A 17,748-nucleotide genomic window follows, 5' to 3' on the forward strand; every position below is an offset into this window, starting at 1 on the left:
TTTATAAATACAAAGATTTTAATTTATGGAAATTTAGCAATTATTAATTTAATCAAAATTATCAAAAACTTTTAATCATTTAAAACCACCTTAGGCCCCTTTTATGCACCTGCGGCATGCAGCAAACATATATGCTAACTAATTGTTGCCGTGAGAGCACCCCATGGTCCTTGTTTTATTTCTGGCTGGGGGTCTTAAATCAACATCTATCCGAGGGCCTCCAATGGAGCCAGACCGGGCCTGCTAAAGGATGAAATAAAATCAAGATTAGTTTTTAAAAATAAGTTTATTTAGATATTTTACAGTACTATCACAATATTGGATCACCACTACTATTAACAATATTAATATTAATGGGAAAATATAACATATTTGGTCACAACAGCATGGAATTATGACAAATTTGTTGCTCAAATAGTTTCACGAGTAATTATACACAAGTATTATATTGTTTCTGTTATATTTTTCTTTTATAAATACTTGATAAAAATACAATCACTAGTTTTAGTTTTGCTTATCAAATTAAAATATATTTTTGATCTTGTATATAATGTAATAGCTCTATCTATATTTTACATAAACAAATTGAAACAATTACTAAGGAATAAAGCTTAAAGTTTGTTTATAGACAAAAGTTCCGTTCCATCATAACAATAACAACATTGATGAAATGAGTGGCAGCTTTTAAACTGAATGAGTGAATGATACTGCATGAGATAAATAAAATAAACTGTACACAGGGAAATGAAGCATAAAATCCCATACTAGGGAAACTAGTCTTTGATAAAATGCTTGTATATGTCTTAAAGACTCTACTATTTCTATTTCTAATAAATAATTAAGAGCAAATAATCTTTTTACTGTACCTACTAATATAAATTTGAGCAAAATGACAACTAGTGAAAAATAACATGTTTTGTTCACAATACATAAAAAAATACAAAGCATCCCTGATAAATATAAATCATTTAGCACTTGAGTCACATTATCAAAAAAATGGTCAGTAGTTCTCAGTTAACAAGTTAAAGAGCTATGACCAACTGTAGTATTGTGCATTTTAGAACAGCAAACAAGTTGAAAATGTTGTTCCAATGGGTTCTATTTCTATATGGCATGGAAATAGAGATTTCTAAAGTGATTGTTGTTTAAGTTATCTCTCAACAACCAAGTTATTTCTTACATTTAGAGTAAAAGACAAATTGAGGCATCATTGCTTATAATTCAAATTTAATCAGAACAGGAATTTAACCTGATAAACGGTTACAATACCTTACTTCGCCTTGTGATCATGCAGTTATCTATAACCGGTTGCACAGGATTACGAGGTTGAGTAACGAGTAAAGTATTTTTTTTTAAACAATTTCTATCATTTTTACCGCGATCTAGATAAATAAGACAGCCATGTAATCACAAAAGATTCAACCATAGCATTTCAAGGGCACACACAATGTTCCAAAGCTAAATGAGTGTTTGCTTGTCAACTGTTAGAGACTAGTTTTGTTGCGACGGGTGACAGCGATGGTAGCGATGATGAAGATGGCTGTCCACACTGACGTAGAGAGGAAGCCTTTGTATATGACAGGGTGTGTGACAGGCCAGCCTCGCATGACTAGACCACGATATGCTTCTACTGCGGGCTGCACAGGAAACATCCAGATGACGCTGCGTAGTGCTGCGTGCATTCCTTCTACTGGCCATGTCATCCCTGCGGAAACAGAAGGTGTGAGAATGTAAAGGCTGCGTGGTGGTAATAGTGCTCCTCTAGTAATTAGAATCTTGTCAGTTAGACCCTGAAAACGTCTGTAGATTTTTTGTTCCACCTAACACTGATATTCAACTTAGATAAAGGAACCAAGTGCGCATTGCTGTCTCAATGTTTTGATAATTTTGATTTGTTGGAATTTACCAGTCATGGATTAAAACTACTTCCTTCCAATTAAGTAGTCTTAATTAGTAGCTCGAGCTCTAAATCTTGGTGCAAAATCATATGTATGATCACGCTTTCTTGTCGCTAATCATCGGCTAAAACATCTTAAAATACACCTTATTAGATTTTTTTACCGCTTTAAGTTTGCATACAGTGATGTTGAACATTTTACCTGCCACCATGAAGAGGAAATTGACTGCCCCTACTCCTGCATTTGTGGCATCTCGTTCACTTGTAAATCCCAGGCCTAAAAACAAACCTGGAACAAAATTGTAATGCAAGTTCAATAATAATATCAGATAATCCCAAATATTAGCTATTTGCTATATAGTTTTTGTATCATTTTCAGAGAAATAAACAAATTTACTATAATATAAATAATCATAAACACATTGCATATCGGTCGTCACACTTACACACTGTTTGTAGATCTTGTGTCACTAGGTAGTGAATGTGAAGATACTTTATTTTTAAAATTATATGAATTTCATTACAATAATCAGTTTGATTGCACCTTTGTACTTTGTATTGCTTTTAGTTTTACTTTACATCGTGTCTTTCTACAAAGATATCTTACCAAAGAAGAGCCCCATGACTTGTAGCATCATAACGAGGAAGAAAATAATCCATACTCCACTTCGGCATTCATACTCGTAAACATAGTAAAACACTCCCAGCACTAACGTCTGTTGACAAGCAGCGATCAGAAGTTGTACGATTGAGTGAGCAGCTACTACCTCTATCTTGGTCATACCTAGAACATCAATGTGTCATCAGGTTCAAGGAGCAAAATACTGCTTATTAGAAATATCTGTTATACTGATATAACAATAAAAGCTCAACTTTGCGGATTTTGACAGCAGTTTAAAATACCCCCGCCGCAGCAAACCTGCAGACTAAGCGAATTTCCATTTCCCTGAATGGATTTACACTAAAATGTCTCCTTAAAAATATCACATTTATTCCCTATTTAAATAGAATCAGTTTAAAACATACTTAGGTTTGCTGCAACAGGGAGGGTAAAAGTGTTTTTTATGTAAAATGTTAATAGTTAGTTATAAATAAAAACATTTTCCAAATTTGGGCCAAATATGTTTATAAACAAGCAAACTACAACAGTTTACTTATTCTCCATAAGAATAACATGGGAATTTTAAATTTACAATTTTTTGGAATTTTCTCCGTAACCATTAGGCGCATTATAACGCTTCAATATACTAAATTGTTTGTTTTTTAAGCTCTACAAAATAGTTTCAAAAGAAATTGCAAAATTTTATGTTTTTTGGGTCAAAAATGGGAAAAACCCATTTTTACCCCATAAAAGCCCCCATAAACCCCCGTTCCCATGGTCCGATCATGCTGGTTCGCGAACTCGTTCGAATAAACGTAGGTTTACACGTTTGTACCAAATTTCATCAAAATCGGATCATTTTTGCTCGAGTTATCGCGCTAACGGACACATATATATATATAAATATATATATATATATATATATGAATTTGAACGGATGGTGTTTTTGACCTCTAGGGACCTCAAAACGAAAAAAAAAATCGGTCCCGGGTCCAGGTCTTACCGTGAGTACTACGGTAATAGCTTATTCCCTATATGGGAAATTCGCTAAAATTACAGCTAAAGTAATGGACACACATAACTTTGCTGTTGTGTAGCCCAGTTTATAGTGCGTCTGTATATTACTGGCTTTATAAATCCAGAGTTGAAAAATTTCAAAGATAAAAATATTCATGTAAAAAATACAAAATGACGAATACCTATCTGATTAATGAAGCGATTTTGGAAATATGTTATTGTTGATTTTCTCTTTATTTTGACTCAAGGAATCTCTACGTAAATTATGTTCCCACCTTTTTTGAACACCCTGTATTACATTCTTCATATTATTATATGGACAACATATATATTTCGTTAATTTTTTTGACTTAAAAATAACAGAATGTGCATTATGCTTAATAATTAGCAAAAGTTTTTGTTAGGACTATGATGTCATTCTTGCTTATTATGGAATATTTGAGCTTAAAAGTTAATTTGAAGAAATAAAATGTCTTGTGTGCTCACCTGCTACCATACTTCTTTCAAGGCCAACAGTCTTCTCAAACATGATGGCTCCAGTGGTATACATGATGGAGAGGTAGAAAGCAAATCTGTAACATTTGCATAGTTTAAATTAGTTACAGAGCTTCTAAAACACACCTTATATTTTAAAATCATAGAAAACTGCATTCTTATTGTAGAAATCAAAATATTTAAAAACATTTACTGAGAAAACTAATTGACTTTTCCTGATCTTAGATGTTATTTGTGATATCTTTAAGAATTGTTCAGTGCTGATCCCATTTGACAATTTTCAATGATTTTATTTATAGCTTAAACTGGAGGTAATTTTGTAACTTGTTCACAATAGAGTGTCATATTTTTTATCATATGCATAGTTAACACATTTGACAAAATTTGAAACACTTTACTAGAGTTTAAAACAGTATGATTATGTAAACTTACGTGCATACTACACCGGGAATGAAGAACTCAATAAATGTAGGATTTGGTGTGCCATATATTGGTGTCTTGAACTGGAAAAATCATATCAACTGTTTCAATTTTTCAAATAAACCATGGATTGTATAAATGTATTACTAAAATTCAGAAATAAATAATGTAAGAGTCATACACGTCATCATAAACACCTTTCTGAAAGGATAAAAACACCTGCCTCGTTTATTTATTTTTAACATATATTCTATGTGATCAGTGATCAATACAGAATGCATCAAGAATTGTTTACAATTTTGTGATCTACTGAGTTTTCCAAATGTACAGAAATACTGGCAATGCTTAACCATTAGCCTATATATTCTACATTATAATATGAATATGAGTAGTACAGGTATCTTGTTTGTTGGTTGTCTTTTAAAAAAATCACAAAAATTTAAGTATTAAGTTTTGTGTAACAAATACGAGGCATGTTTTTTAAGTAAGTACCGTTTTTAAATTTCTCCGTTTCAGCGCTGTGATGGGCATTTTTGACATTTGTACTAAGTATGTGCATCTATAGCAAGCCTGCGCCTGAAGTGTTTAGTGAAGTGTTTGGTAAGAACATTGTGAGTGAACGCAAGTGGGTAAGGGCATTTAAAGACGGCCGCACCAACGTTCATGATGAGTACGGTAACACACTGGGCGGCTGCCGGCCATCTGTCATTATAACTGATGAATTGGTACGTAATTGCTCATCATGAACGTTGGTGCGGCCGTCTTTAAATGCCCTTACCCACTTGCGTACCATTCGGTCACTCATAAAGTTCTTGCCATACACTTCACTTATCTGTCGATGAATTTCAATGGCTTTCACACCCTTTAGCATTTAAAAATCTAATTACAGCATGCACTTCACAGTCGGCGGTAATCTCAATTGGCGACACCATTTTGAATGCTCGAAACCGATTGTAAACACTGCCGATTGTTGCCGAATTTCTGGTGCAGGCTTGCAAGTAGGTGCACATACACAGCACAAATGTCAAAAATTCCAACCGCAGCGCTGGAACGGAGAAATTTAAAAACGGTACTTAGTTAAAAAACATACCTTGTACTATACTACCACAAATGAATTAATAAATTGGTTAAAAAACTTAAGAACTGTTTCTTGACAAAATAATGTCAGACGATTGTTTCGAAAGTTTCCAAATTAAAATAGGTGAGTTTGTGGCTCAATTGGTAGCGCTATACCAGCTCTTGGGTTTGTGGCTTGCACACTATACTCTCTCACCCCTTCCTTTGCTTGATAAGTTCTTCCAAATACAAGCTCAAGGCCCTTCTGAATGGGCAAATGTAAGGTTAAATAGAGGATACCAACCTCTTAAAAAAAGGACTAACTCGGCTCCGTACCTGTACTGGAATGTCCATCACCTTAGGGTCGATATCACAGTCTTGTAGCAGTCCCTTGATCATGCGACTCACATCTTCCAGGACCTCCTTTCTAAGGAAACTACTCACCCACATATCTGTAGGATCAAACACACAAACACTGTAGAACTGCTCCCTGAGGTAGAGAATTTGATCTGAATCACATTATCTGTCATCTTAAATCAAAAGTTTTTGATGGATCCAAACTGAAACAAGTTGTTCTTGATCATTGAGCTTTTAATAAACGGTCCTGACTAAAGAAACATCCGACCTTGATTTTAAAAAGCCACACAGATCATCCACTTCATTCTACATTCATCCTTTATTCTGTTTGGGAGGAAAAAACCCAGCTACATCCCAATCTTATACAGTACCTAATGACAGTTACTTTTTGTCTGCCCGGAAAATTAGATACGGATTGAACAAATTACAAAGGTGTTTGAAGCAATGTCTAGCAATTTTGGAAGAATAGAAAGTAGAAGCTCAAAATTAGGTGAGTCTCAGCAAGAAGTATATCTATGATCTGTAAGATAACATTGTTTAAATGTAAAATAACCCTTAATTTACTGGGTTTTGAGTGATTAGAGAGCTCTTAAAATTTATTATAAGCTAGATTAATCTGTGAAGGTTCAATTCTGGTCCCATATTTTCCTTTTGTCACTGGTTATTTACAAACAATACTATCTAAACTTGAGTTGACACTACACAGTAACAAGAACTGTACACATTTGGACCATTTCAACAAAAGTTTAAAAAGAAAAATTTTGTTAGAAATATATCAACATCAACATTAACCAATGAACTCACTAATGTCCATGTGCACTGCTCAATGTCCATGTGAGCAGTGATAAAGCTAGACTCCACAATGTCATTTGGAGTGCTGAACAAGTCTGTCCTCATCCGCTGCAGAGAAGATGAGGTGTAGTTGCGGCTGAACGACAAAACTCCCCAGTTTTCATTCTTCAAAGCAGCAGCCTTCGCTGTGTCGAAGTCGGGGTACAATATCTGTGCAATACACCAGAATATCCATGTAGCCAACTCAGCAAAACATTGAGTTACTCCTAATGATCTTTTCCCTTACTGAGGAATATAGTATCCAAGCAATTGTTGATGTAATTTGTTAGTGGTACCAGTAAACTACACTTGGATCTAATGGCGGCCCTTGGTGCTATTCTGAGAAAAGTCAGATGATTTTTTTATGGTTTGAAATTGGACACAGCTGTCTTTGTCTAGCTTTTGATAAATATCCCTAGAAAAAACCAGCTGATCTTGGTTGAAAATCTATCTTCACTCTAAAATAATTCACCGGACTTCGGTACACCAGGTTTAAATCCTGCCAAATCACAACTGAATTTTACGTAAGGGATAATGCTGCAACCCCTGGGTCTAGTCTGAAGCAATGTGGAAAACCGAGCTGGAGCCTAGCGCCCTAGGACAAAAAAAAATTATTCTATGATTTCTTTCATTGTCATCAATGCCATAATAGTATACACCTTGGTATATCAGTGTCATATAAACAAAATCTAAAAGCTAATTAATTCTAAAGGCTCAAACCCAGTAACGCCCAGCTCTGCTCATAGTGCCATAGTATAACGTTAGCTTCTTAGTAAAACAGAGGGTAAATCATTCATCAGGAAGAGCCATTAAAGGGCAATCAATTCCCCTGTGATTCATAGTGTGAAACGCTGCACCACAACTACATCATATGTCTATATCTGTCATTCTTTATTTAACTTTTCAAAAATCACAATCATCAATCTTAATAAATACAAAATGAATTGAACACTATCAAGGGTACTGATTGCATAGGTTTTGATTACTCACAGTGTGTAAAGTTGCGTTGTGTAAGTAGTCGAGGAAGAGACAAGTGAACGGTCGATCGTAGCTGTCGCATCCAGTGTATGTGAGATTACTACACGTGTCCATACCATCCGGTAACTCTTGGGACACAATGCCCAGAGTCCGGTATCTTCCGGGATTGTGACTCAGGATCATGTGGCACATTAGCGCAATTATTCCCGGAAGCACCAGGAACAACAGAGTACCACTGGAATGACATACAAGATGCAATGAATAAATCAAATCAAATCAAATAATGGAATGTTTATATTGATATACACTAGATGTAAAATATCTTGAAGTATGGAAAGCATAGAGTTAAAACAGTTGTAGTGGATTGTAGTTGATCAAGAATAATAACTATGGCTTGCATCACATCTATTTTCTTAGCTCATGTGAATGCATATATCTTACCTCAGCAGAAGAGTAGGCCATAGATTAAGATATTTTTCAGCATGATATCTACAAAAAGTAGTCTTTTGTTCACTTAATTTCTGTCAAAGCCTGTTCACAACCTCCAATAATATTGGAAAATTTATCGATTTTATGTTCCATAGTTATCGAAAACTGAGAAAAGTCAACGCTGGTAGCATTTATGGTTATTAGAAACTGGACATCAACATCCTTGATCATATATTTTGCTTTTAAATTAATGCCGCGGCTGAATATGGAGCTGGTCTTAGACTACAACAATGGATACATGAGGCATATCACATCCTACTCCATTTATCTGCCTTTCATATTTGGAATTAGGATTTCAATATGCCTAGTTGTGTTCTCATATTAAATAAAGAGAGATAGTAGAAAATATTAGGTTAATAACTTGATAACTGTTGGAGTTATACAATACAATGAACACGAATAATTAAAATTAATAATGCATGCATAAACATACAATTAACTTTTTCATATTGAGAGGAAAACCTCAATGTATACTTTAGTACAATTAATAATGTAAAAGATTGATTATATTCAATAAATATTTTTTCATTCCAATCATAGCTAGGTGATAACCTGATTATACATTTCATATTTACTATTTACTATATTATTTTCATCAATACTCACCTAAATTGATTTGTCATCCAACGGAAATTTTTGTTTAGTTGAGCCACAAAACGGTTAGTTTTCCAGTAAGGACAAGAGTCGACCAAAGCTGGTTTGATTTTCTTTTCAGTTTCTGGATACGCCAACTCCTGGAAACAATAGAAATTAATACAAAACAAGTCTCCTACGATAGCTGGAGATTCACAAATGTAGCATTATTATAATACCAGTATTGAGCATTACAATCGTTAAATATTAGAGAGAATGGTTCAGAAAAAAATTAATTACTCTTTTTATCACTCTTGCTGCTTAAATTAAGTCCAAAGAAATGCTTTAATTTATACTGTATGCAAATATGTCAATGTCGATACATACTGCAATACATTCTTGCAAATAACTTACAAAAAAGATGAACCTACATATGGAACTATTTTTTATTCATACCTTCTTATTTTCTATTTTCTTCTTATTTTCATGACAAAGATGCTTTTTTCACTGTAATTTGGTGAGCTTGATATTAAAATAGTCAATTTTTATCATTTGGCAATTGTTTATTTAACTGATTCGGACACAAGAAAGTAAAGCGTATTTAAGGTGAGAAATCCTTCTAATTTTTTTAGCGATTAATTATATAACAAATCTATGTTCTAATAATGGCCTCCTTCATGGTCTACCAAAAAATATGTAACACATCTATTGTTCAAAATTAATAGTTTAAATTATTTTGCTAATAAAACTCATGTCCTTTTCATTCAATTTATTTTGAAACCAATAAACCAGCTGATCGATGTTAATATTAAATTATAATGAATCATTGCTATATGGATACTAAATTTGCATTCAGCTTACTAAAAGATACTATAATAAGAAAACTATTTAACATTTCTCCCAGGGGGGGTTTCCAGGTCATCAGCTTCACCAGTCTACACCTCTCCCAGGGGGGCTTCTCAGGCCTAGGCCGGTCTCGACCATCTAATGATTCAGTTGTAGGTGGTTTATCTACCGGCTCATCAGTTTCGGATGCCTTAGTGAGCGGAGTTTCATCCACTGGCTGTTTTTCAACCAATACTTCTTCTTTTTTGGATTGACCGTCATATTGTGGTGAATCAGTTTTGGTTTGATCTTGAATTGCCGATAGTACTTCATCATTCTTGATCTCTTTTTCAATCTGAACTGCTGCAGAGGTTTCTTCTCCTTGGACAAGTACTTCGTTAATGTTAGGCTGTTCTTGTTCCAGTTTTTTACCATTTTCAGACTGTACTTCTACCTTATCAACCACTTCAACCTGCTCCACTGTTGGCTGTTCACTTGGTAAATCTTCAACTATCACTTCATTTGGTAACACGTTAGCATTTGATTCCACATTCAATTCTAGTGTCTCATTGGACTGACCCTCAGTTTTCTCATTTAAAGATTCCTTGACATGAGACATACTATCCTCTGTTCCGATTTCCTTTTCATAGGTCTTTTCTGTGTCATTAACCGTATTTTGTTGGACAGGTTGCTCGGTGTAGACATCAGGGCTAGTTGTATTTTCTGTGTGTTGTTGATCACCTTCAATTGCTGAATCTGATTCGTTGACTATTGGCCCAGATTTACCAACCTCTGGCCCATCAGACAGAATATTGCTACTAGCATCTGATATTGTTGATGGAGGTTCTATATCATCAACCTTGGCATCCACTTTTAAAGTATCTAATTTCATTTCACTTGCACTTTTCGTTGACTCTTTAGCAGGTTTTTCCAACAACGGGTCATCTTTTGGAGTATTTTTATGAGAATCTTGTACATCGTCTGGTTTTAGGTGTATAGATCCATTATCAACAATATCTTTGAATGTGGGTGTGTCTGATGAAATTTTAGGTAATGTGTCCATAGTTTCTCCCTCATGCTGGAGGGCCTCTTCCAGTTTATTTTCAACATTGTTAAATCTCTTCAATGCAACGGAACGACTTTCTGGTAACCATGGTTTGTCTTCTTTCCATAACAAACCAGTTTGCCAACAACCATCTTCTGTTTGTGAACAGGTATTTTCCAATATTTTTTCTGCTCTAACTTCTTCATCACTTTTATTGGATTCCTTAATCGGACAGTCGATAAAATCCCTCTCAAAACTTTCTTTAACTAGTGAGTTAAGCTCCAACATATCTGAATTTGTTTCATGTTTAAACATAACAAAGTCGTTGTCTATACGAGTTTGATAGTTTACATTTCCAGTAGGACCATTTATTGTCCAACCTAGTTTCGACTTCAAAGCAATCGGTGCATTTGTAGGTCCAATGATTACTTTCAGAGGCACTGTCAAATGTACATGTTCATGTCCAATCAGTAGTCGTGGACGACCTAGCTGAAACACTTCTTCAGGGATTTCCTGTAAATAAGACCATTTATTTTTCATTTGTTCTGAATTCATAGACTGTATTGGTAACTGCAAGGCTGTCAAAGTCTTCACGTTGTTTAGAGTCAAGTGTTCGCCTGTATCTCCTATAACTGTCAGTGTTACAGTCTGAGATTCTTTTTCTGTATAAACAGATCCATCTGTCCAGGAGAAAGATACAGGTTTAGTAGGTCCATCAATTTCGAGTTCTTCAACCAATCCCTTTTCGATGACAGAAATAGTTGAACCGTCATCAATTAAAGCAAATGTTTCAATTTGCTTGCCATTTTTTCCTACCAATGTTACCGAGAGAACCCTCAACAACACTCTTGCAACAGGTTCTTCTTGAAACCCCATATGTTCACTGTGAATTTCCAATTTAGGTGTCTCTTTATTAGCACCTTCTTCTTTTGAGGTCACGTGTAACAGTTTATTATGGAAATAGGTGCAGCCATTAACTCCACAAACAAGTTTGTTACGACAAGTCATCGCTCGGTGTTTAGTCTTCAAGCAATTGAAACACAGACTGTTACTCTTGACTGTCTCCCATCTTTTATTTACATCATACTTTAGGAATTGCTTGCATTCTGTCAATGTATGGTCTTGTTTTTTGCAGCAAACACATATACGTTTTTTAAACTTCTTGTCACCTTCATGTTGTACTAATACAAAGTTCTTGGAGTTTGATTCATTTCTTGATGACATGTTTTTAAAGTTTCCACTAGTAGATGTACTGGGAGTACATATAATTGCTGCATCCGCCACAGAAGAGAGCCACGTCGAAAAGCTGTCGAGGCCAATTGGTTGTTTCAATTGAGACTGTGGTGAAGTGACAAACATTCCCCAGTTGAGCTTCATGTTGGTGGACAGTTTTTCTGTGAGCTCTTCCATAAGTTGTGGGTTAAACAAGTAGTGGTCCTGCTTCAAGGATTTTACCGTAACTACTAAGTTCCTTACCATGTCACTAAAAGCAACCAAAGTGTCAGGCTTGTAGTCCTTAGTTGGTGGTCGACCTTTCACGCTTGCGATGAGATTTTTAATAATTATATCTGGTCTTCCGAAACGCCGTTCCAACAAATTAACAATTTCTGGTACGTTCTCAGGATATATCAACAGTGCTGATATAATTTCTTTAGCTTTTCCAGTAATACACTTCTGAAGTCTTTGAAGATTCTCCAAATCAGTGTAGTCATTAATTTCAGTAGATCGCCTGTATTCAGCTATCCAAGCGGGCCATTGGTCTAGATCTCCGCTGAAATTAGGTAGAGCTGACAATATTCTCGCCGGCATCTTCTCTCTAAATATCATTTTATCAGGTTGACAATCTCGAGGGAAACACGAAACATCTCGAGGAATTCTCCTTCCTTCGCTGAAAGCTACAGTCCTTGCTTCTCGAGGATCTTCACAGTTTTCTTCTCGAGGCTGGAAACTAGACTGTACTTCGTGATGCGGCAAGGATACCTCCTGCTGTACACTCTTCATAATATTTACTGGAACATTAGTACAAGGCTTCAAAACGTTATTTTTATTAATGTCTTCAGCTTGATCCTTTGTCTGCATCCACTTTTCAACAGCTTCCTTTGTGGGCAACGGTCGTGGAAGAGAAGAAATTGAAGTCCTAGATGATCTGCTACTGACTCTTGACGATTCCCTGCTAAGCGATGACAGTCTGTCTTCAAGTAGCTTCTTCTTCATTTCTATTTCCTTCCGTTTGGCTTCTTCCTCCACTCGGGCAAGTCTTTCATCAGCTGCTGCTATTTTTACTGCTGCCTCTGCCTCTGCTTCAGCTGCTGCTATTTTTACTGCTGCCTCTGCCTCTGCTTTCTCCGCCGCCGCCTTTGCTTTAGCACATGATACAACAAGGGACGTTTCTTCTTCCTGTATCTTAATCAATTCGTCCATAACCTCTAAAACACTTTCATTCCTACTCCTACTTGAGCTAGTTTTATGAGATCTTACCGACAAAGGAATATGCTTATCACTTACTGCCTCATTATTTTTACCATCAAAATCCTGAGATTTTATAGCAGACTTCTTGACTTTGGACCTTGTAAATGCTCCAGTAGTCGACATTTAGTTGATTCGCAAAAGTTTCGGCACCAATGTTCAAAATTAATAGTTTAAATTATTTTGCTAATAAAACTCATGTCCTTTTCATTCAATTTATTTTGAAACCAATAAACCAGCTGATCGATGTTAATATTAAATTATAATGAATCATTGCTATATGGATACTAAATTTGCATTCAGCTTACTAAAAGATACTATAATAAGAAAACTATTTAACATCTATATTCTGATGATTTTGTAGTAAATATACCGAGGTGGTTTTGAATACATAGTTATTACAGTAATCTATGGAATAATCTCTATGATATGATATGACACAACGTAATGAACATGTGAAAACTCTAGCTGGGTTTCGAAAAGCGTGATCAACTGCAGTCTCAAAACAGCCTGTTGCTGTTGGCTACACAACCATAATGTATTTGGCCTTTTGGAGTGTTACTTTACAGTAGTTTAGTTGAATTTAACAACGTTATATGTATTTGTTGTTCCACTAACCGGTAACTTGACCGACTCCTGTCGTCTGCTGAGTTTGAGGAACGCCCCTTCTAGTGTGTCACAGCCTTGGGAGGACATGAGTAGCTGAGGTGACTGTTCCGACAGCAGAACTCCGTCCCGCATTAACCCTATCTGTACAGAAACAAAATACATTATGCTGAGAAAGAAAACTTTTCCCATTTTGGTACAAACGTGTAAACCTATGTTAATTTGAATGAGTTCAGAAATTTGCAAGATTGGATTATGGGAACGGGGAACGATTATGGGAATGGGTGTTTATGGAGTAAAAATTGGGTTTGGTCATTATTGACCCCCAAAACTTTAAGTTTTGAAATTTCTTTTCAAACCATTTCGTAGAGCTTTAGTAAAAACTAATAACATTTAGTAGGCTATGTTAAAGCGTTTTTGTATGGCTAAAAGTGAGGGAGATAAATTTAAAATTCACAAGTTATTCTTTGGAGAATAATAATAAAGTCTGCTGTAGTTTGCTTGTTTATGGGTATTATGCTCTCCAATTAATTACATACCAAACTATTAATATTTCAATAAAAGCACTTAATTGCCTTCGCTGAGCAACAAACCTTTAAAGTACCTACTCATCAAACTTTGTGTTGTTTAAATAAGAAATGGACCAGAAAATTAAGGAAATATTTTAGTGAAAATCCATCTAGACAGTTGAAAATCTGCTTTATCTGCAGGTTTGCTGTGGTGGGGGTATTTTTGTTACTGTAATAGTTGATGTGGGATGTGGCATAAAATATGCTGTATGCTAATACTGTTGTCTAAAAATTAGTTGTCCTATCATATTTGATTGGTTTAAAGGTTGGTGTTTTCAACCGAAATACGTATGCCTTATTTACAGCAGACTTCATTAGTGGCTCGATTCAACTATACTTTTATTTTTACTGTAAAACAACAAGTTTAACATGGGAATGAAATGAACCAGCTCTACCCATAGTCAAACATATAACATATATGAACTAAAATAAATTAGTTCTTCTATGATATTAGGCAAAATTATATACAGTATATTAGTAGCCAATTATTCTCATTAAATATTGATTTGTTTTTTTTTCATATTGCCTCTCATAACTTCCCTCTATTGCTTGTAACCTTTTAAACATTAGTTGTAAATATACAGATACGTACCAGACAACATTTTAATATTCATGATAAACAAAGAAAAATAGTTAACGAGTTACGCCCTAAACACTTACCCTGTTTGTGATTTAAATGTGCAATTTAATAACATATTACTTTACATTTTTATCAGTTAATAGTCTATCAATAGCTACAAAAAATGAATACAAACAGGTACTGACTGTGTTGGCTTGGCGGGCCTCCTCTATGTAGTGAGTTGTGATGATGATGGTCTTTCTTTGACAGGCTGTCATCTCCAAAAGCCGCTCCCAGATTCTGCAAGAATTTCAGATTATACTACACAATTTTTGTAAAAACAAATGTCTTTGGTTAATTGATTGAATTGAATTGATAAAGTTAAACTAAGCAATTCAGTCACTGGCTGCCTGATGTGGTCGTCTTCAATTGATTACCGTAGGTTGTTTAAAGTGTTCTGCATTAATGTGGCCTTGCCCTTACTTAAGAAAAGAGATTAAGCATGAATACATTTTTTTAAACCTACACTTACTTTACTTATTGCACTAGAGTCGGGACCACATAAGTTTGCAGTTGAGGGAGGAGCCTTTTTACCATATGGGTTTGAATGAACCAATGAGAACCGTGCGATGTTGCCAAATCTAATAATACCAGCTGATTTGAAAATATTGCTTAGTATATTTTATTAGTGCGATGTGGCAACGTCGCACTAGCCTTGTCTTATGATTGGCTGCCACCAACTGCAAACTTACGTGGTCCCGACTCTAAGTAAAAGCAATTTGTGTATATTGCCACTGACAACTAGTCATGTGGTGTCCTAAGTGCTATCACCTGACACTAAATGAGGACAGCTATAAGTCATTATATGTCATTATGCTATAGTAAGTCTTTAAGTTTTCTTGATCTTAACAAAGTCTGCAGTTTCCTTTCCTCAGGTTCCATTTCAAGACAAGTATGCAGGTATGCTTTACCTAATGACAAGTTAAAAGTACTGTCATCATCCTGGGACTATTCTTTGAGTCCCTCACTCTAGTAGTAGTTCCCTAGTTATTCCTCAGCTTGCCCACATGCAGAAATTGTCAGCAATCAGCCATACCTATTCTTACACAATCTACACTTGTTGCTCATTCATTTTCTGATCACTTACGCTGCACTGAGGACAGGATCGATGCCGACGGTTGGTTCATCCAGAATCAGCAGCTGAGGGTCGTGGATCAGCGTCACAGCAAAGGACAACCTCCTCTGCTGACCTCCACTGGAAAAAGATTAATAGCATTTAAGGATTCACTTCTTTTGATTAAGGGATAGCAGGAATAAGATAAAACTGGAAAATACAAATATCCAATTAGAACATGTGTCCACACCTTAGAACCATGTCTAAACCTCACATAAAAAAGTTTTTCCTACGCTCTAAGATTGTAAACTCTTAATTTAAATTAATACAGAAGTCAAAATATCTTTTGAAAGAAAGGTTTTTTTTTAGATTTATATGTTTAGTTTTAAAGAGTTTGTTAATTATTAAAACTTGTATCATAAATAAAGGCCTTATAAGAACTAATGGGAAGATAATGTTTAACAAGGAGTTTAACTTCCAGTACATGAAGAGCATTTCCTCTTTAACTGTGTGCCTTTTAATTATTTATTCTCACTACAGAGTGGATGACCTTTACGTAGTAGAGGCCATTTAAAAAAATGTAGGAGTGTGTTTTTCTACAGTAGTTTTTGTTACATTGATGAGTGAGTATAGAATAAGGTCAGGGTTTCATATGAGTTTTACAGGCAATGAACAAATTGTGCACTCTGGATAGAAAAATCAACTTTTTCAATAAAAAAAAAAATATGTACTGTACCGTGTGTTTTTATTAGAAATCGCAGTTTATCTTTGTGTATAGACGAAGTAAAATACTGTGGGATTTGTCTGTATTTTGGTTATGTGTTATATTTTATTTGTCATTAACTTCAAAAGTATATAAAAAAACTATGATTGAAGTTGGCATTTTGATTCATGCCAATATCATAATAATGTAATTTGTGAAGTTACAGATGAAAAAAACCTAAAAACTCTTGTTCATGTAAAGTATTATTTGCACTAACCTGAGAGATCCAATTAGTCTGTTTGATTCTGGAAGTTCTAAAAATTCCAAAAGTTCTTTTCCTCTAGATTTTACGTGAGATTTTTCCAGACCATATAGTTTCCCATAAAACTGGAACACCTCCATGATGGTCATATAATCATACAGCCCCAACTCCTGTGCATATTATAACACATACAATTATGGTGAACTGATCATATGTTTGCTTTATTGTTAAAAAAACTTACACATGAAAATCTTGAATGCAAACTGTGTGATGGAAAATTAACTTAAGTATGGTAGTTTTTCTAAATAGTGATGGGGTTTCAAACTTTTTTTAAATTACGTGAAAAGCTCACTAGTGAGGATTGTGTAAAAACTTAACAATAGACAACTAATTGCCACTATTATCTACATAAAAAATAATTAACACAGCAACAAGCTTAAAATACATGAGCAAGCTTCATCAACACTGGAAAAAGAAGACACAGTTTGATATCTTGACATCTCATTAATCAATTAATTTATGAGAATCTATCACAATAATTAATCTAAAAAATACTATGATTTGTATTAAATTTCCTTTTTTATGTACAGTATTGTAATAAGGCTGGCATGATTACAAATTATAAAGAATGAACTACAGTAATGTATATGAAAGAATGAGTAAAGAATGTAGAAGATGTTTTTGATACAAGAGGAGAACTTTATGAGTTGTTTCAAACGTTTAACTGTTTTCAATAACGAAGGTTTGCCTATATCATGTGATTAATCAACTTACATACTACTTTCAGATTGATGTAAAATATTCCAAAAGATACTACAAAGAAACTATAAAACAAATTAAATCTTCAAATGTAGCATTACTAGATGATTTCAACATGAAATTATC

The 17,748-nt window shown here is 34.7% G+C and overlaps 1 protein-coding gene across 1 annotated transcript in view; it reads right to left on the reverse strand.

The window, feature by feature from the left end:
- Positions 1-267: 267 nt before the first annotated feature.
- LOC128995455 (ABC transporter G family member 20-like) overlaps positions 268-17,748 on the reverse strand; it is a 49,529-nt gene continuing 32,048 nt past the window's right edge. The window contains exons 4-16 of the mRNA XM_054420473.1: positions 16,879-17,033; positions 15,932-16,039; positions 14,991-15,084; positions 13,669-13,800; positions 8,748-8,875; positions 7,665-7,887; positions 6,644-6,845; positions 5,823-5,995; positions 4,443-4,513; positions 4,002-4,087; positions 2,505-2,681; positions 2,100-2,186; positions 268-1,705 (exon numbers count right to left, since the gene is read on the reverse strand). Of these exons, the coding sequence (XP_054276448.1) occupies positions 1,485-1,705; positions 2,100-2,186; positions 2,505-2,681; positions 4,002-4,087; positions 4,443-4,513; positions 5,823-5,995; positions 6,644-6,845; positions 7,665-7,887; positions 8,748-8,875; positions 13,669-13,800; positions 14,991-15,084; positions 15,932-16,039; positions 16,879-17,033 (1,857 nt within the window). The 3' untranslated portion in view covers positions 268-1,484. The remainder of the gene's footprint in view (positions 1,706-2,099; positions 2,187-2,504; positions 2,682-4,001; positions 4,088-4,442; positions 4,514-5,822; positions 5,996-6,643; positions 6,846-7,664; positions 7,888-8,747; positions 8,876-13,668; positions 13,801-14,990; positions 15,085-15,931; positions 16,040-16,878; positions 17,034-17,748) is intronic.

Source organism: Macrosteles quadrilineatus, unplaced genomic scaffold (genome assembly GCF_028750875.1).
Source record: "Macrosteles quadrilineatus isolate MER2022 unplaced genomic scaffold, UCM_ALF_1.0 Scaffold_5__1_contigs__length_97177068, whole genome shotgun sequence".
Lineage (NCBI taxonomy): Eukaryota > Metazoa > Arthropoda > Insecta > Hemiptera > Cicadellidae > Macrosteles > Macrosteles quadrilineatus.